Below are 19295 nucleotides of genomic sequence, written 5' to 3'. Positions count from 1 at the left end.
ATCATGTGGTTTTGGTCCTTTTTTCTATTAATGTGGTATGTCTTAGTGATTTTCATGTGTAGAACCTATCTTGCATTCCGGGGATAAATCCCATTTTGTCTTGTTATATAATCCTTTCTATTTATTGCTAGAGCTTATTAGCTAGTATTTTTTGTTGAGGATTTTTGTATCTGTATTCATAAGAGATGTTAATCAGTAGTTCTCTTGTAATCTCTTTGTCTGGTCTTTGAATTGAGGTAAAATTGTCCTCATAGAATGAGGGCCTGCCTCTTCTATTTTTTGGAAGGTCTTGTGAAGGATTGGTTTTAAAACTCTTTTAATGTTTGGTAGAATTCACCAGTGAAATCATCTGGGCCGGGGCTTCTCTGTCTGGTAAGTTTTGTGATTATTAATTAAACCTCTTTAGTAGTTATAGATCTATTGAGATTTTCTATTTAATTTTGAGTCACTTTAAGTAGTTTGTGTCTTTCTAGGAATTTGTCCATTTCATCTAGGTTATCTATTTTGATGAAACATGATTGTCCACAATTTTGCTTATAATCCTTCTAGTCTCATAAAGTCCATAGTGCTCCCTCTACTTTCATTCCTCATTTAGTAATATGAGTCTTCTCTTGTTCTTTTGGCAAAGAAAGTAACCTTAGCTAAGATTTATCAATTTTGTGGATCTTTTCAAAGAACTAATACTTGGTTTTGCTGATATTTTCCCCTTTATATGTTCTCTATTTCATTTATTTCTGCTCCAATCTATTATTTCCTTCCTTCCACTTACTTTGGGTTTAGTCTGCTCTTCTTTTTTTTTTTTTTTTTTTTTTTTTTTAGATTTTTTTTTTTTATTTGACAGAGAGAAATCACAAGTAGACAGAGAGGCAGGCAGAGAGAGAGAGAGGGAAGCAGGCTCCCTGCTGAGCAGAGAGCCCGATGTGGGACTTGATCCCAGGACGCTGAGATCATGACCTGAGCTGAAGGCAGTGGCTTAACCCACTGAGCCACTCAGGTGCCCTAGTCTGCTCTTCTGTTTCTAGTTTCTTCAGGTGGAAAGTTAGGTTGTTGATTTGAGATCTTTTTTTTTTTTTTTTAATATAAAGTGTTTACAGCTATAGTTTCCCTCTAAGCACAGACTTTGCTGAATCCCCTTAGTTTTGCTGTGTTATATTTTTTAATTCATTCCTCTTAAAGTATTTATAACTTCTCTTGTGGTTTCTTCTTTGACCCGCTTATTATTTAGAAGTGTGTTGTTTAATTTCCACATATTTGTTAGTTTCCAAAATTTATTTCTATTATTTCTAATTTCATTCCCTTATAGTCAAAAAGCATACTTTGTATGATCTCAGTCCTTTTAAATTTATCGAGAATATGTTTATGGTCAGATATGTTGTCTTCCCTGGAGAATGTCGCATGTGTACTTGAGAAGAATGTGTATTGCATTTTGCTGTTGTTTAGTGGAGTGTTCTACAGATGTCTATTAAGTCTAGTTGGTTTTTACACTGCTGTTCATGTCTACCATTTCCTTGCTGATCTTCCACCTATCTACCTTGTTCTGCCTATTACTGAAAGTGGGATGTTGAAGTCTACAGTTATTACTATTTTCTATTTCTCCCTTCAGTTCTGTCAGTTTTGCTTTATGTATTTTGAAATGCTGTTGGTAGGTACATATATATTTATAATTGTTAAATCTTCTTGGTGGATTTACTCTTTTACCATTATAAAATGTCCTTTTGTCTTAATTCATATAACCACCCCACCTCTCTTTAGTTAGTTTGCGTGATACAGGTTTTTCTATCCTATTACTTGGAACCTAGTTGTGTTTTTGATTCTAAAGGTTGTCTCTTATAGGAAGCATGTAGTTGGATCATGAGTTTTTTTTTAATACATTCTGCCAATCTCTGCCTTTTAATTGGAATTTTATTTACATTCAGAGTAATTACTGATAAGATAGGATTTATGTCTGCCATCTTATTATTTGTTTTCTACGTGTCTGATGTCTTGTTTCCTTCTCTTTCTCCACTGTCTTTCATTATATTAAATACACAATTTAAATTTAATTTTAATTCCCTTGTCATTTCTTTTACTATATTTGTGAGGGGTTTTTTCCTTGCTATAGGGATTACAATTAACATTTTAATTTAAAACAATCCAGTTCTTATTTATACTAGCTTAATTTCAACAATATACAAAAACTTTTATCCTGTATAACTCCATTCCCTGCCCACTCTTTCGTATTATAAATGTCATAAAAGTTATATCTTAAATTGTGTGCCTGTCAACACAGACATGTAAAGGCTACTTTATGAATACCGCTTTATGTGCTTTAAATGAGCTACAGGGAGAGAAAGCCAATTTTCTTAAGTAAAGATTCTTTGGGTTGATGCAAGCCATTGGTTTCCAGAGTTCTAAAAAAGTTGATTCTGGCTATTTTTGCCAGTTTTCTTCTTGCTTTTATGGAACAGAGAATTGTTTTATAGAGAAAGAAAGCAAGCAGAGGGAGGGTAGGGGCAGGGGGGGGGGGAGAAAGAGAATCTTAAGCAGGTTCCATGCTCAGCAGAGCCCAATGCAGAGCTCAGTCTCAGAACCCTGAAATCATGACCTGAGCTGAAATGAAGAACGAGATGCTTAACCAACCGAGCTATCCAGGCACCCCTGGAAGAGAGAATTTAAGGAGTTGTTATGTTCAAGCACTTGTTAGTATGAGCACCATGTGCTATATGTAAATGATGAATCACTAAATTCTACTCCTGAAACCAGTATTACACTATATATTAACTAAGTAGAACTTAAATAAAAATTTGGGGAAAGAAAGTATTTTCTGAATTCTTCAACCATTTTCTTTTAAATCGTTCTCAATGTACTTTTAATTTGCATTTCCCTTAGAGTAAGTAAAACATCTTTACTAAGTTTATATTTCCTGTTTTGTGAGCTATATGTATATATCCTATTAAGTATTTGTTTTCTAATTGATTTGTAGGAGTTAGAGAAATGAGGTCTCTGCCTTTGTATAAGTTGCAGAACTTTTCCTCATTTTGAGTTTTATCTTTATTGTGCTTTTTTAGTGGAGAAAAATATATCAGTCTTTTCTTGTTTTAATGTATCAATGAATTCTTTTATGGCTTCTGAGTTTTGTATAATAACTTAAAGAACATCTTCCTCTCTAAGATTATTTTAACTAGTCCCCCATGGTCTTTCAAATATTTTTTAAAAATCAACTTTATCAAAATGTAATTTACATACAAGAAAGTGCACCTATTTTAATGATGGGTTTTGACAGACATATACACCCACATACCACTACCACTATCATGATAGAAGATATTTCAGTCACCCCAAAAATTTATTTCAGCCTTCTCTACATTCATTATCCCCACCCCAGGCACACCATGAACACAAAATACTCTGATTTTTCATTGTCTTTATATCTGTGATTATTTTCCCCTTGTTATTTCTTATTTGAGTAAGTTAGCTAACACTCTCTCTTTTATTTCATTTCATTTCAAAGAATAAGCTCTTTTATTTATGTATTATACAATTTTCCTCCTTCAAAATGAACTAGCAACTTGAGTAAGATGCTTAATTCTTGTTGAGGGTGTGACTTTTCCTCTGAGAACTTCTTTAGCTGCATTCAAAGGTTCTGATATGAAGCAATGGCCTTGTCATGTCACCTGCATTTTATTTGCTTTGTTTTCCTATGTTTCTTATGATAAAATTTAGAAGATCTGTATTTTCATCTCAGAAGTTACAGTTATAACTGAGAGATTCTGTTTGGTATTCATAGACTTTTACCATGAGCATTGATGGAATTAATGTATTTCCCTTTCCTCCTTCCCTCTTCTCCACCAGCCAGTTGATCTTAGTATTTTCCTTTGTATTATTAAATATGCTTTTACTTCTGTCAGGCTCTAAAAAGTTCAAACTACATTCAGACCACAGTAACTTTTTCCCCAGACGGGTTCTTTTTAAATTTTATCCTTCCCTACCCTCATTGCCTCTCTTCCCCAGCAGGGAAGTCCCCAGTTATCTTAGCCAGGGAAAATAAGGGCTTAGTTGATTGGTGGGCAGCTGCCACCTCCACAAGGGACAGAAGTAAATTTGTGTTATGTCACAGTCTGAGACTCTATCAGGGGAAGCTCAGAACATCCTGCCAGAGCTCCCTGAAAATAGCATCACTAGGCCTACCCAGCTGGAGCCCAGGGTACTTGCTCTGCCTGTCCTTTCTCGGATACCTAGACCAAACTCAGGGCCTCTCCAGATGGTGAAAAACACTTTATGCCTAGCTCTCCATGACTATAAAAAAAATAAATAATTTCCCAAGCACCCCCTTCTCTCTATTTGTCTTTCATCTCAATATGGGCCGATAGTTTCAAACTGAACAGTTTCATAAGAAATCCTGGCAGACATCTTAAAGGCCCTTCCACCCACAGCCTGGACTAGCTTTCATTTACACTTGGCAATGACCACACCTTTACCATTCATTCCCCTTCTTCCCATGCCATGCCTTTTCTCTACTGGGCTCTTTCCAGGCTCCAGATTTCAGGCCAAAGAGTACAGTGCTACCAGATGTCCACCCAGTTGAGAACTAGCTCTGATAAACATGTCTGCAGAGGTCTTTTATCTCCTGGCACTTGAAAATCCTTGGTCCTGCCAAGGGATAGGCTTGGGATTTACTTCAGTTTCTGATCTTACTCCTGTTTTATTTATTTTTTATTTAAATTCAGTGTAGTTAACATATAGTATATTATTTAGTGATTCATTGGTTGCATGTAACACCCAAATTAGTTAACATATAGTGTATAGAATTTAGTGATTCATTGGTTACAGGTAACACCCAAATTAGTTCAAGTACCCTCCTTAATGCCCATCATCCAGTTACCCAATCCACCCACTCACCTACCCCCTGCCAACCCTCTGTATGTTCCCTTAACATCACTCCTATTTCTTTTCAGCTCCATCTCTCTTACCACATCTGTCCTGAGTCTCCTTTCACTCATGATCCCATTCCTCCCATGTGTTGTCACATCAGAAGATGCCGCCTATTTACAAGGTGCAGAGCAGAAGACAAAAGAGGTTTCTAGACTAAAGCCAATGGATCTCTAATTTAGGTACCATGAAAAAGGCAGGAAATACTTCTGAAGAAGGCTTCTTAGTGTCCCTTGAATCAAACTCCATCATAGTATTCTGACCAGAGAATGAAACTTTGTCCCTACTGGCAGAACAGACTGGAGATCATGCAACACAAACCCTGGACCAGAATCTTCAGTTCCCATGCCATAGGAATAGTCAAACTCGGGCCCTTTCCTCCCCCTCAAACATCAAGAGCTCATATATTACCATTCAGAGTTTATTTAACTCAGTGTTAGAATGGCAGAGGAACCAGCATGGGGGATTCCCAAGACACCTCAGTCACATTTAAGTCTCACTTCAGGTGAGAAAAGCCAAGATATTAGGTTAGAATCTAAAGTCCCTAGCTTCTCTGATATCCTAAGGGTTGAGGGCATGGGCTGGCTGGCTGGATGCACAGAGTTCTGGGGATGCTCTCCTTGAGTGTGCAGGAGGATGAACAGCTTAACTGGGTGGCGTTTGGCCGTTCGGTGGATCCTGGGCTGGCTCACAGGAGGCCCCTCCACCCTTGTCCCTTCCAGGGAAGATGACTGTGGCATATGTCACAGGCTTAGAACACATTAGTACCTTAGGAGGCAGAGGGGGAGATGAGGGTTGGGCTGGGGGTGGGGATTTCTCTGATGGGGGATCAAAAGGTACACTATAGGTGGTATTGTCAAAGGAAGGTGGTGAGTCGAGCCTAGCATATGGAACATCCGATGGCAAATCAAGTCCCAGTCCAGAGTTACTGATGTGGTGGGCCACGGAGGAGGAGGCCTGTAATAAAAGCAGGCAAGTGAGAAAGAGAGAAAATGCCTCCTTCTACTCCAGTTCCCACAAAGGGAAGCCCAGGATCACCCTGGGTCTATCTCTCAAGTCCTGAGTATGTTGGTGGGTAAGAGGGATTCCCTTCGAAGATTTTGAAGGCCTAACTTTCTTCCCAAATTGGGGAGGGTGAAATACCAAGGCGGGAAGGTAGAAGACAACTGGTACAAAGTTTACACCATTTAGGAAGAGGATGTGGGCCCTGACTGGGTGTCAGTCTTTCTCCACCACCACCCTCTATCCTGGGACCTCTCAGTGAACTGGGCAGATGGAAGAGGAATTTGGCTGGGGGCCTGCAGAGGCCTCTTACCATGCCCCGAACTCCGCTGCTCTGAGGTTGGCCACGGACACCAAGCCTGTTTCCTGGGAAGACAGAGGATGACACCATAGTCTGCTTCCCATCCTGGCTCAGAGCCCATCTCCTCCCTCCCTTCAGAAGTCCCTGAAGGCTCTTTCCTTGTCCAGACCCTTCATCTCACTCCTACCAGCATATCTTTCCCCACTGCCCCCCCAGATCTGCTGCAGCCTGCCAGGTGCCTCCCCACCCACTGACTGCTTCCACCTCCCTTCATCCTGCCTCAACACTCAGCCTTTCTCCTAAAACCCTTCTTTCACCTCCACTAGTCACCTGTTTATCCCACTGTCCACCCTGTCCAAATCCTCTCTGTCACCAGGACAGCTCCCACTGAATCTCCTCCTCCCTGTCCACCCCTCGTCTAGGAAATTCTAGGACCTGTGGGCCTTACTAAAGCTCAGACAAGCCCACCTACAGGGGACACAGACCTAGAGTCTGACATTGTGTATAAGACTAGCTGGTACACTACCAGCAGGGCTGTGCTGGGTCGGCTGGTGGATGGCTACCTACCTTTCCTCTTGGCCATCACAGCAAACAGCACCACTGCTGCCACCAGCAGGCTCAGCAGGACCACAGCGCCCCAGATCAAGGGGATGCTGAAGGACATAAAGGGATAGGCGAGCTCAGAACTGAACCAGGCAGGAAGCTGCTCACCAGGAACTCCAGAGCAGTGGAGAAGGGTGCTGTTCTTGGTGAGCCATGGTTGCAAGAAGAGGAATTGGGGGATGGAATGAGGAGGACAGACTCAAGCACGGCAGAAGAGAAACACATTGTCAGGCTATCCTGGCCGAAGACCACCAGGATAAAGGGGTCATTGCTGAACTGGGATACACAGGCAGGTCTGCCTGACTTCCTGTCTGATCAGAGGTTCCCCAGGGGTGGAAGGAACCATGAGGTTTCCCCTTGAGTTAGCCTGGGGCTCTGAACAATCTCTCACTCCCCTTCCTACCACCACCCTTTTCCCAGCCACCGAATACAGCTCTTATCTGTACCTCTTCGCATCCGGGGTGGGTTCCGCAGGGCTGGCACTGCCCACAGTGTCTGAGGAGGAGCCACCAGCCAGAGTCCCAGCCTTATAGGTCTCCTTCTCTTTCAGTCGAGGAGCTGAGTCAGAAGGAAATATTAATGAGCATATAACTATGGAGGGCAGGGTACAGGCCTGTTGAGATCTGAGGGACTGGGGGAGTGGGGCTGAGGAAGGAGAGATCCCAAGTAAGTAACACAAATGGGGCTTGACATCTTCCTTAGGGGCCTAATTCTGGAGATCAGGGATGGTCTCTTTCTGTCTTTACCTGTTAGTGACCAGACCCACCTTCCCCTCCACCACCAGATCCCAACCCTTGCCCCTGCCTTCCTTCCCTTGCTCCTCCAGACCCCTGGCCTATCTGGTCTGCTCAGACGATGCAGAATCAGCCATTGGGTAATCTATGCCTGCCTCCCCACCCCACCCCAGAATAGGTTCTCCACTCTTGTGGAGTGCCACTCAGTGGCAACCTTGCTCCTGGTGCTCATCAGTTGGTCTCTAAAGGGGCCTCAGCACAGCCTGCTAGACTTCTCCATATACCTGCAGCCATGGGACACCCTGCAGGCTGGATGAGCCCATCCAAAGCTCTGCCCTCAGGATCTAAGGAATTCTTGCATCAACCCTAGTGTGACACAAAGCCAGAAGACCCTTGCTGGGAGCCTTGCTCAGAGCCCAAGTCTTAGTTTTGTGACAAGGCTTCTATTGTCCTTACAACACACTCAACTCTGGCTATGGGACTCAGGGTTGATTTCTCTGGGCCTGAGGATTTGTCTTGGGAACCTGGCCGGTCCTTCTAGACCCTCAGGATAGGGGTCTTATTCCCAGTGGCTCATGGTTCCTATCTCCCACCTCAAGCCAAACCAGGATCTGGAGAGGCCGTGTTTCCCATCTTGCTGCATGTGACCTGCCCTCCTGATGCCTACTAAGCCACCCATACCCTCCTTGAAAGCCACGCTCCGCTGGCTGGCCAGAGCATCTATCCTCTACAGCGGTTGGGGTCCCAGCACCTGCCCCATCCCATCCTACAAGTTGGAGCTATTAGACCTTAGAGTGTCAAGGAAGGAGGAGGACAGAGGATGACAAAGACCACCAGGAACATATTTACAGTATGAACTAACAATCATGGACCAGAGATGAGAGGGATACTAATGACAACTTAGTCTACACTAATAATTAGCAAATGGTGGGGGGGAACCAAGAAAAGGAAAAACGCCTTTCTTCATTTCATGGCTTGGGGGTTGGGCACAAATTACATGAGAAGGGAGGACCTAAAAATGAAAGGAGGACCTATCATCCACAAGAGAAAGATTGTAACAGTCTCTACTTCTACAGGCAGCTGGCCATTTTCCCTCCAGAACATTTTTTTTCTTATAACATCCAACTTTTCAGGAAAATTCCTTCTTCTACTTTAAAATTGTCTTTTAATAAATGCTTAGACCTTGGAACATTGTATGTAGCCTATCAGAGAAAACTGCAGCCTATCGAAAGAAAGTACTTTCTAGACTCAAAATAGGGTTGACAATACTGATAATCTATTAGTGACATTTTCCTCATTTTTAAAACAAAATGAGCTGGGAGTAATTCAGGCACCGAACGCACCCTGCTTAGAGGTGGGGCACATACTATATGCTCAGTGAAGACATAAAATTAAATAAAATACGGATTCAATAATTTTAAGCCATCAAACCCATTATAACAGGAGTAATAAACAGGAAGATTTAAAAAATGAATTCCAGGTTGATATGCCAATTAATACTTCCTTTAAAACATTTCTTAGAGGAAAAATATAGCATTAAGTATGTTGAAAATGCTGGATGAGGAGGCCAAGGCCATGGGTGAGGAAGGAGGATATGCCTTCCAATGGAGAAACCCACTAGCATGGGAGGGGGGAGGGACCCACTGTCTGGCTGTTTTATCTCAGACTGCTCACCCAGTTTGGTTTCCGGTCCCTGGGGAGCAGTCAAAAATATCTCCTCCCAATTCCTCCCCTGCTAAGGGCCCCCATCCCCCAAGAGGTGCAGGTGGAGGCGGGGAAGGGCAATGGCCAGCCTAGGATAACTCACCTGGAGGGAGCACGTCCAGAGCGACTCTGTGCACCGTCTGGGGCCCTGTGGCCCCCTCCACCACGCAGCCATACTCGCCTGCATCCTCCTCCTGCAGGGTAATCATCTCCACCTGGAGCAGGCCACCCCCCAGGTCGGTGAGAAACATGCGTCCGCCACCCGGAGCTCTGCGATCCACAGTGGAGGACACCAAGGGCTGGCACCCCTCTGGCAAGAAGCGGCACCACACCTTCCGAGCCTTGATGTCCTGAAGCCGGTAGTGGCACTGCACCAGAATGGAGCCCCCCACGGGGGCCTGCAGCACCTCTGGGAGGGTGACCATGGAGCCCTGGCCTAGGGAAGGAAAGGATGTGGGAAGACTGGGCAGGAGCTGGGGAAACTTTCCAGTCCACCCACTGCCACAGGGGCACAGGGACGGAAAGTCCACCTTCTGGGCCCTACAAAAGTTACTATTGCCACAATAATGCCAGTTATTCCTGGGCCTGGAGTGCAGTATGGGGGCCCAGGGTGCAGCTCCTTCTAACCTTACCTGCCAGTCCCAGGAGCAGCAGCAGTAGCAGGTTGGGGCCCATGGCGGGTCAGGCAGATGTTGGCTCTGGGGCTCGCCTGGCCACTGACACAGCATTCCCCAGGAAGCAGGAAACGTCTGCCTCAGACAGTCACGTGGGACCCTCAGTGGCCATGGGGTGGGAGGCAGGCGCTGGGGGCCCCTCCATGGGTGGGGATAAGGTGACTTTCAGAAGCCTGGTTGGTTCAGTGCTTGGCAACTTGACCATGAGGGCCAGTAGGGGTGGGCAAGGCAGGGTGAGAAGGCCCAAGGACAGGCAGAACCCGGGCTCCTGGGTCCTGGCTAAGGAATGAGGTGAGAGGAGGACTGTGATAACTGGAAAGCAACAGAGAGAGAGGGAAACGAATCCTCAGGGTCTTCCAAAGCTAAAATCCAGGATGCAGTGCTGTGAATGAGGAAGGTGGAGCATTATTCTGGTTCTACTGTCTGTAATGAGCCTGAGCTCCCAGGGGACTGTCCAGTCCGACCGCACGACCTCACGCCCCCTCCGTGGGCCTTCGTTCACTGTGCCTTGGCAGCGTGCACCCCCGTTCTCCAGTTCTGGCAACCACATCCATCCTTTGATAATGACACCCCATTTCCTCTTCCCCTGTTCTCTGGAACTCCTTAACTAGTTGGTTATTGAACCTCATGGAGTCATCACATTTTCCTATCTTTCCTCTCTCGTTTTCCACCTTTTTGTCCATTTTGTTCTGATTGCAAGAAGACACCCTTGTCTTTTTCATCCATCCCTTCTATTACTGTCTTGTAAGTGTTGGTTTCCTTAGTATTTTCAATTTACAAGATTTCTTATTCTCCAGACATTTCTTATAGCATATTATTTTTGTTTCATGAATGGACTAGCCTGTCAGGAGACCATTCTCCATGGATATTTTCACATATCTGCATGGTCTGGGCACTGATCAAGCTTTGTTCCAGTGTGATCGAATAGCAAACATGTCTTGAAAGTTAGAGTGTATCAGCTCCAGAGGGACTTGCTTAAACACCCCGGCCCCCTCCCTCGAGAAGATCTGTTTACCTTCCGGAGTAAAGGTGTCTCTCTCCCAAGAGAGGAAGATGGACCGATGCTGTTTATAAACTCCAAGCCTCATACTGGGAGGTTCCTCTCCCATGACACAAGCCCACTGCTCCACAGGAAACATCTGGCCACCATTCACATTGCCCTGTGCAAAACTGGGGTTTGGGGGACCCTGCGCTGAATGTGGACGATAAACCTCCTGACCTGGGACTCCAGGGGGAGCAATGCTATCCAGAGAGACAAGGGAAAGCAAGGTGGGGATGGCTGAAAGGGGTATGCTGCTCCTGAGCTAGGCATCACACCTAGAAAAGGACTAAAGAAACCACCTCGCTCCTTCCTCTCCCCTCCTTTCTCTACTTTTTCCCTCTCCCTCTGACTCCCTCCTTTCTTCAGGAGCAAGCGAGCTGCCAGTGGGGCCTGGAAACAGGAGCCTGAGAAAGCCGGACAGTGTGTGAGGCTGGGAGTGGTGAGAAGGTGACCCGATGTCCCTTCTGCCCCGGGTTCTGGGTCTGCCCCGGAACATCAGATGTGGTGCTACACTGGCAAATCTTGGGCAAATCGGACAGGTGGGTCAGCCTCGTGAGTGACATGCAAGTGCTTACCTCTGTCCTGCCCATATGCATCAGGTTTTCTTTGATTTCTTATGAGAAAGTTATTACACTAACGGGCCATGAAGAGGAGGCCTGTCCTCGATATGTAACCAAGTATCTAAAATGGATACAGTCCACTGCTGGGTGTGAAGGACAGAGGTGACAAGGCCGCAGGGAGGTGTCAGACTGTGACACCTTAGGGAAGAGGTAGGAAGCCAGTGTTTATCTGGGACCTGCTCTGCACCAGATATCTGGCCTGGGACTTTCACTAATGGTATTTTAACCTCACAAAACCCCGGCAAAACAGGATTGATTTGTTTGTTTGTTTTTATTTTTAATAGGTGAGTTTCAAAGAGGTTAAGGATGTGGCGTCCGAGTGGCTCAGTCATTAAGCATCTGCCTTCAGCTCAGGTCATGATCCCAGGATCCTGGGATCAAGCCCCACATGGAGCTCCCTGCTCAGCGGGGAGCCTGCTTCTCCCTCTCCCACTCCCCCTGCTTGTGTTCCCTCTCATTATGTCTCTCTCTGTCAAATAAATAAATAAAATCTTAAAAAAAAAAAAAAAAGAGGTTAAGGAACTTGTTTCGGGCTCCTGAGTAAGAGGCAAAGGTGAAAATTTGAACTTAAAATTAACTGACCCCCTTCAGTCCAGTGTGCACCCCAACGAGTCCGAGGCAGGGGAACCCAGTGGTGATCCAAACCCTGAAGGGGATGCTAAAATGTTGCAGAGGAAGAAAAAGAAGAGGCCAAGCTCTCAAGAGCAGGCGAGCACCAAGCACACTCCAGTACCATGCACGGGGGACCCTCCCTGGCCATCTTGTCGGCATTGGTGCTGGCAGGTGGACAAGCTTGTTCCTGGGTGCTAGACTGTGCCTCAGGTCTGCGGGAAGGAGATGAGGGCCTGCAACATGATTAGGAAGCTTGACATGCCACTGGGTCCGAAGACCAGAGACACACAGCCTGGACAGGCGTCCTGGAGGTGGGGGCAGGGTCAGTGCAGCAGCCTCTGTGGGGAGTGGACAGGGCAGGGCTGGGCTGGCTCCGGGGAGTGATGTGTAGATGTGAAGCTAGACACAAGGGCTGCATTGGGAGACCTTCCACACAATCAGAAACCGCAGGAGCCCACGCCCATGGTAGGGGGCAAAGCCCTGGCCACACGGGCTCCTGGGCTTCCACGTAGCCAAGGCAAAGAATGGGACCACCTTGTTTCCTCCTCTTCCTGCACCCCCCTCTGGGCAACTCTCCATCCTCTTCCTCTCACTCGTAGCTGTATGGTGTGTTGTGTTTGGGGGAGAGATAGGGTTCCTGAGCCACCCTGGCTGTCCCTCTGCCCCAGTCCTCAGCCCCTGATATCCTCCTGGTTCACTTCCTCTTCTCCTCCCAGGGCTTCTCCAGCTGTTCCTTCTAACGCCCTCTAGAATGACATCACCCCTGACCCTTTCATACTCCCAGTGTGCCTAGTCATCTACTCCTCAGCACTTTATCTTTTTTTTTTTTTTAATTTATTTGTCAGAGAGAGCATAAGCAGGGGGAGTGGCAGAGGGAGAGGGAGAAGCAGGCTCCTTGCTGAGCAGGGAGCCCAATGCGGGGCTCAATCCTAGGACCCTGGGATCATGACCTGATCTAAAGACAGACACTTAACCGACTAAGCCCCCCAAGCATCCCCTCAGCACTTTATCTTGTAACGTACTGTCTTGCTGACTTATTTATTGTGTCTGTCTCCCCTCCCCTCCCCTCCCATTAGCCTGTGGTTCTGCGTGAGCAGGAATCTTTGTCTGTTTTGTTCACTGTCATGTCTCTGGCGTCTAGAATGATATAAGGCACAGAATATATCTGTTAAATAAGTAAATTAATAAATGAGTAAAATTGAGCTAGAGGGAAGGTCCACTTGAACACCAAGCAAAATTTGGATTTCTAGGCTCTGCTGGAGACTTGAGGTGATGTTGTTCCCTTTTGAGCCTCAGTTTCCCTTCTGTGTACTGGGGGGATGAGCCCAGTAGTTCCCGGTTCTGGTATGCTGCACGTTTAAGCCAAGCCCTGGTTGTTCACCTATACAGGAAGTAACACCAGGAAAGCAATACTCCGGGGGCAGGGAGTGGATGAGTCAGGTGGGAGTTAGAAGGACTGGTGCAGGGGTGGGCAGCAATAATCCTAGAATCATCCTTCTGAGGGGCAGGAGGCAAGTGGAGGAGAGGGGAGCAGATTGGGTGCTAGAGAAATCCCAGAGGAGGAGGCAGGATTCAGTAACTAAATCTAGGGAAGGGAGCAAGAAGACAAAGATGGGCGGCGTGGAGCCTGCAAGAAAGGGGGGATGCAGTAGCTTAAGACCCAAGACCCCGAGAGGTCAGACCTTTTATCTCCTCCTTGGCCAAATTCATTTCCTAGCCCCGTAGCAAGAGAGAGGCCTTCACGGAGCCCCAAACCATCCAATTAAACATGAAGTCTGGGATTTATTTGTGAGAGTATTTAATGTCCGGTGTCCAGAAGTTGGCAAATGTTCTTCCCCCACCCACACACACAAACACACCCCTCTGTTCCCAGGCCCAGGGGAAGCAGGGGATGGGTAGGCTGGCCTTCTGCCAAAGCAGAACCAGGAGTCTGGGTGGCCGAGGGGCCAGTGTGCAGGCTGGGAGGGTTCCAGCAGGCCTCTCCTGGGACTCGTCCCACGCGGGGTCCTCTTCTCTCATGTGTCTCTCTGCTCTGCAACCGACCGAGTGCTCACACGGCGCCTCTGAGCCCCACCTCGCCACCCCTGCCTGGTCCACCTCCAGCCACCACTGTGCCCTTTGTACTCACCTGTTAGGGTCTGGAGCTGGTAACTTGGGTCGTGGCCGCGGTCCAGCTCACTGGCCGGGCGTGTCGCCAGTTTCTGCCCACGCCAGGCCACAGCCCAGAGGGCACTGGCTGCTAGAAACTTGCTGAGAAAGATGCAGGCCAAGAGGAGAAGGATGGAAGTGGGTGGGAAGGGGATCTCCTCTTCAGAGAGACTCCTTGGAGACACAAGGACATGAGGGAGGCCTTGGGGTGCCCTGCACACTGAGGTCTGCCCCCCGGCGAAGGAACAGGGAGACACTGGGAGCTTTCAGAGGCCTAGAATAGCTCCCCACCCAGCACCATCCCTGGGATGAGGCTTGGTGGGCTTGGGCGAGCGTGTAACCAGGTTCTACCTGCTAAGCACATTTGAACACTTCCTGTACATGGTGGTATAGTATGGGAGGGTGCACACGTGTATTCTGTGGTCATGGTAACAATATTTCAACACCAGTACACAGGTATCAACCAATCAGAGCTGATTCTGGTCCCACCAAAGGAGCAGGTATCTGGGGGTCTCAGCTTTGTACTAAAACTTTTATTATTGCTAAACTGTGGCCAGGTCCAAGGGTGGCCAGAGGAGGAATGGGGGGCTGACCATTCAGGAGTCTTAGAGCAGCTGGTATGTATAAAAAAAGAATTTCATTATTTTAACAACTGGCATGACCATACCAATACACAATGGCTGGTTGGAGGAGTGTTTGGACAAAAAAATCATCTCCAGGTCCTCTCACGCTCTAATTGTCTTTGAATTTGTCCTTAGTTCTGGGACCTCAGCCTGCATTCCATGCCTTGGCTCTGCAGGGCAGAGATCTGCTCAGAGACCTGGGAGAGACCTGTCTCTGTACCTGGAGATGCTGGGCTCCACGTGGATATCCTCAAAGCTCTTGGACTCATCATCAATCCAGAGATCTCCAGCGTCCAGGTGATCAAGGGGGTCTGTCGGGGACAGTGCCTGTGAGATTCTAGCCCTCCTCCTTAAGGCACCTTAAGGCAGAGGGGAGAGCCCTTTTGGGTGTGGTGAGGCCTCCTGAGTGCTGGCCCAGAACAGATCAGGTCATTAGCCTCTCTGAGCCCCAGGCTCCTGCCCTGTAAAGCAGGCTAAATAGAAACACCTTCTTTCTGGTAGTTTTGCAGGACTGAGTGAGAGCGTACTCTCTGGTGCTTAGCATCTCATTGGAGCTCAGTAACTCCCACCCTCCCATCACACAAGGTATTCGGGAAGGTCAAGTGAGTAGACGGATATATTTGAAAGTTCTATGTGAATTCTCAAGCTGTCCACACCAGCTCTGGATGGTGATGAGGACGGTGATTATACTATTTTCTGGCCACCCCCTTGGGAGTTGGCTGAGGCTTAGACCCTGATAGGGCTGAAAATGTGTGTCCCTTCACCCCCTTCCCCCTCATTCCACCACATCAAAGAGTGGTGGACATGGGGTTTGGGTGGGGGGCAATCCATCTCCCCTCTCCTTCCCACCTTAGACAAATGGCTCATTTCCACAGGGGGTCATGTTGTGGGGGAGGGAGTGGGAAAGGAGAGAGTCAAAAGGGGTCTTGTACCCCCGGATTTGTTCTCCTTTGGGACACACAGTGTTCTGAAGACACAGGCAGAAGGCTTCCCTGGAGGGCTTCCCTGTGCAAAGCTCAGGGTGGGGAGGACCCTGCTGCCGGTCAAGTTTGGAATGAGGACCCCAAGTAGCTCAGCAGCAGGAGGCTGGGGCATGGGCTGTCACTCACCCCCAGGCACTTTTAACCCTGTCCCCTCATGGGTGCCTCTCAGGAGCCCCATGGGGGACAGCAGGACAAACATCATCTCCATTTAAAGATGAGGACGTGGAGGCCCAGAGAGGCAAACACATCACCCGGGGTCACAAGCAGCACCCCTTCCTCGGGCTGTTTTCTGCACCAGGTTGGCACTTTCTTTATGTTGGCAGGCCCTTTGGGTAATTGGGTAAGGGAGTCAATGAACTTCCTCCTGCTCCTTAAGGACTGGCTAGGTGTTCACATCCTAACCGGATGCCAAAAGGATAAAGCTGTTTGGGGAGGCAGGACCACAACCAACTCATTAGGTGCCTTGTGAAACTTAGAGGCCAGGACCATTCTGCCAGCAATGCAGACCTGCCCCAGGGAGCACAGCCTGGAGGGAGGTGCCAGGGCTGAAGTACGGCCCCCTTGTGCAGTGAGCAACCTGCACGACCATCACCGTGGCCCTGAGTGGGAGAGCAAGACCCGCACAGTGGGTTTTCCCAGACATCAGAGACATAGTCTCAGCACAGGGTGGGCCAGAGGTGCAGTCAGCCACACACTCACCAACCAGCACCTCCACCAGGACCTTCCTGAGGGTGTCAGCCTCATCACCGTAGAGACTCTGGCACTGGTAGAGGCCAGCATCGTGAGCTTGAAGATTCCGCAGTGTGATGGTGAGTGTGCCCCCCAGAGCGTCGTCCACAATGGCCGTGCTCCCATTCCTCCTCGTTATGAAGGACAGCAGCCATGAGCGGTGGGTGCTAACAACCCGCTGGCACGGGCCCCCTGCCTCCAGCTGGCGGCACCAGGCTTTGCGTCTTCCCCAATGCTTCAAGGAGTTGTAGGGGCAGGAGACCTGCAGGGACCGGCCTGCCATACCCTGGAACACTGTCGTGTTGTGGGCTCCAGACAACTCTGGGGAGGAGAAGTTCCTTCACTCTTTGTTCATTTACCAAATGTTTATTGAATGCCCACTGTGTGCAATGAACAAAGAGATAGAAATCATGCCCTTAAGGAGCTCAGGTTCTTATGTGAGTTGGGAGAAGGTGTATACCCCATGGTGACACCCAGGTCCTAGGTCTGGCTTTACCACTGTTGGACTTGCTGGGCATTTTTAAAGAAGTGACTGACCCTCTCTGGGCCTATTTAAATAGAGACGTTCCATCCAGTTCTAGTCCACACATTTTCTCCCTGTAATATAGGACCAAGGCCTGTCCTCTACCCTCTCCACCTCAAGGGAGCAGGGCTGGATACCCCCTCCCCACCCTGGCCATTCCTGCTTACTCTGCAGCTGCCCATGCCGACACTGGCTCTGCATCTCCTTCTGACTCTTTGCTCCAGGCTTCCCTATTTCTTTGGCTTTGTTCCCCTTTCAGGAGAGACTCATCTCAGAGCTATTTTGGGGGAGACACGAGGCTGCTATTTTGGGCCTTTCTTGGGGCAGGGGAGATAGGCTTAGAGCACAGTTCATTGCCAGGGCAGAGGCTGCTGAGAAATCACCCTGAGCCCTCTGCCTCAACTTCCCCTCTCTTGGTCCTCCCTTACCCCATCTTCAACCATATGGTAACAGAAACTTGGAAGACAAAATTAGGGAGCAGGTGGCCTGCCTTTGGGAAGCAGAGAGGCCTGATGAGAATAGTGTCCCCTCCACTTGTCACCCTGTCCATCCCTCTGCCTCCATAAAACCTCTCAGCTTACCTCCACTCCACCCCTAGCTAATAAGCCTCAGGATCAGGACTCTGTTGGGACAGCCTCTCCTCTCTCCAGGTTTGCCTGTTGCTCTAGGGGAATAAGAGGCACCTTCCCCCAGTAAAAAGAGGTAGTTACGTGCAAGAATCTAGGGTGCTAATCCTCCAACTAAGTGACTGAAATCTTCAGCCCCCTTACCTCCCTTCCAGGATGGAGGACAAGAAGAGCTTCACATCAGCAAAAGAGGCACCCTGAAGATGTACATGCTTGGTTGTGGGTTTTTTTCCTCCTCCTTTTTCTTCCCTCCCACCCTGCCATTCCTCTGGGGCTAGCGGTTCATAATTTTAGGGGCTGTACCCATGCCCCCCAAAACGTACCCCCACTACTAGCTCGAGCCTGAGACGCCACCATCCGAATTCCTTCCATTCCCATGTGGCCAGTATCCACTAGCCCCTTATACTTCCACGTGCACACAGAGTATGACCATGGGCTCTCATACTGGGGAGGGAGGGAGAGCATAAAGAATGTGGGGTGGGGGAAAAGAGGGGTGCAGAACATGCTGCGGATTTCAACTGCCTTTATAGTTCAAGCCGGTGCTGCCCACCCGCCCGCCCATCATATACTCAAGGAGGGGAAGGAGAGACTGCCTGGGCAGCAGAGGGCCAGGGTCCTACCTGTGATGGCGACCAGGATAAGCAGCCAGAGGGACTCCATGCCAGCCTTCTCTGACAGAGGGCAGGCCCAGGGTACCTTGTGCAAGATCTCGTCTGTCCCTTGAATTGCAGAAAGAGAGGGTTCAGGCACGTCAAGTGCTGCCCACAGGAACTGAGCTCCTAGAGATTGAGAAAGAGTCAGGACTGGGGTCTGACTTTATGATTCAGGGAGGCTTTGCTGGGTTGGGGAGGAAGGGAGAGGAGGAGCCAGCCACTGCCTCCCAGCAGTCAGAGGTTGGGGATCCCAGACCTCTGAGAGGCCAGACTGCCCTACTGTTCCCATCGGCCCTAGTGACCTCACATGGCTGGGGCTGGCCAGTATCCAAGGCAGAGTCCTCACTACTGTGTTCAGACCCTCCTCCAGCTACAGCACCTGCCACACCCTAGTTTCAGCCTTGTGAGGGATGGGGAACAGCTGGACCCTCAACCAGCCCCTGCTAGTCCTTCCCTCCAGGCCAGCATCCCTGTAGTATGACAGCAGCGGACTTCCAAGTCCCTCCTTCCTAGCTCCTTTGTGTGCAAACACCCGTCCATAACCCCTCTGTGTCTCAGTTCTTAAAACTATAAAATGGGAATAATAATAGTGTGTAGAGTTATTGGGAGGGTAACATGGACTTCCACAGGCAAAGTTCTTTAGAATAGAGCCTGATACACAATAAGCACTCGCAAATACTAACTAGTACTATCCTCGTAGCAAGGAGGGGAAGATGGGCTCTCCACTTGAGGGAGAATATTCTCTTCCACCTGCAATCTCCTGCTTAAGTTTATCCTCCTTTGTACAGTGTGCACATGCTCACACGGGCA

The 19295-nt window shown here is 48.3% G+C and overlaps 2 protein-coding genes across 5 annotated transcripts; both read right to left on the bottom strand.

Moving 5' to 3' along the window:
- Positions 1-5322: 5322 nt before the first annotated feature.
- Positions 5323-9979, bottom strand: TREML1 (triggering receptor expressed on myeloid cells like 1). The gene is made up of 6 exons (XM_059399095.1): positions 9885-9979; positions 9356-9688; positions 7261-7372; positions 6779-6864; positions 6224-6276; positions 5323-5865 (listed from the first exon to the last, which is right to left on the bottom strand). Exons 1-6 carry the CDS (start codon positions 9925-9927, stop codon positions 5554-5556), a joined length of 939 nt encoding a protein of 312 aa, XP_059255078.1. The 5' UTR covers positions 9928-9979; the 3' UTR covers positions 5323-5553.
- A 4002-nt stretch (positions 9980-13981) lies between these two features.
- Positions 13982-18662, bottom strand: TREM2 (triggering receptor expressed on myeloid cells 2). 4 transcript variants are annotated; one of them, XM_059399091.1, is made up of 6 exons: positions 18453-18661; positions 17977-18029; positions 16654-17004; positions 15192-15282; positions 14329-14522; positions 13982-14232 (listed from the first exon to the last, which is right to left on the bottom strand). In XM_059399091.1, the coding sequence occupies exons 3-6, from the start codon at positions 16964-16966 to the stop codon at positions 14216-14218; spliced, it is 615 nt and encodes a 204-aa protein (XP_059255074.1). In that variant the 5' UTR covers positions 16967-17004; positions 17977-18029; positions 18453-18661; the 3' UTR covers positions 13982-14215. The 4 variants fall into 4 exon arrangements, with proteins under 4 accessions (XP_059255074.1, XP_059255076.1, XP_059255073.1 ...); XM_059399093.1 differs by lacking the exon at positions 18453-18661 and adding an exon at positions 18156-18172; XM_059399090.1 differs by lacking the exon at positions 17977-18029 and having other exon boundaries at positions 18453-18662.
- Positions 18663-19295: the final 633 nt, after the last annotated feature.

This window comes from Mustela nigripes, chromosome 5, assembly GCF_022355385.1.
Source record: "Mustela nigripes isolate SB6536 chromosome 5, MUSNIG.SB6536, whole genome shotgun sequence".
Lineage (NCBI taxonomy): Eukaryota > Metazoa > Chordata > Mammalia > Carnivora > Mustelidae > Mustela > Mustela nigripes.
This window is presented reverse-complemented; position numbering and strand designations above follow the sequence as displayed.

What these genes read in the sequence shown, in the direction of transcription:
- TREML1 (XM_059399095.1), bottom strand. Translation starts at nt 9,927, where the DNA reads ATGGGCCCCAACCTGCTACTGCTGCTGCTCCTGGGACTGGCAG. An exon ending in GCTGCTCCTGGGACTGGCAG is followed by an intron (nt 9,689 to 9,884) that starts GTAAGGTTAGAA and finishes TTCCTTCCCTAG; the next exon opens with GCCAGGGCTCCATGGTCACC. An exon ending in GCAGCGGAGTTCGGGGCATG is followed by an intron (nt 5,866 to 6,223) that starts GTAAGAGGCCTC and finishes CTTTTATTACAG; the next exon opens with GCCTCCTCCTCCGTGGCCCA.
- TREM2 (XM_059399094.1), bottom strand. Translation starts at nt 18,492, where the DNA reads ATGGAGTCCCTCTGGCTGCTTATCCTGGTCGCCATCACAG. An exon ending in CCTGGTGGAGGTGCTGGTTG is followed by an intron (nt 15,283 to 16,653) that starts GTGAGTGTGTGG and finishes TGTCCCCGACAG; the next exon opens with ACCCCCTTGATCACCTGGAC. An exon ending in GTGGAGCCCAGCATCTCCAG is followed by an intron (nt 14,233 to 15,191) that starts GTACAGAGACAG and finishes GGTCGGTTGCAG; the next exon opens with AGCAGAGAGACACATGAGAG.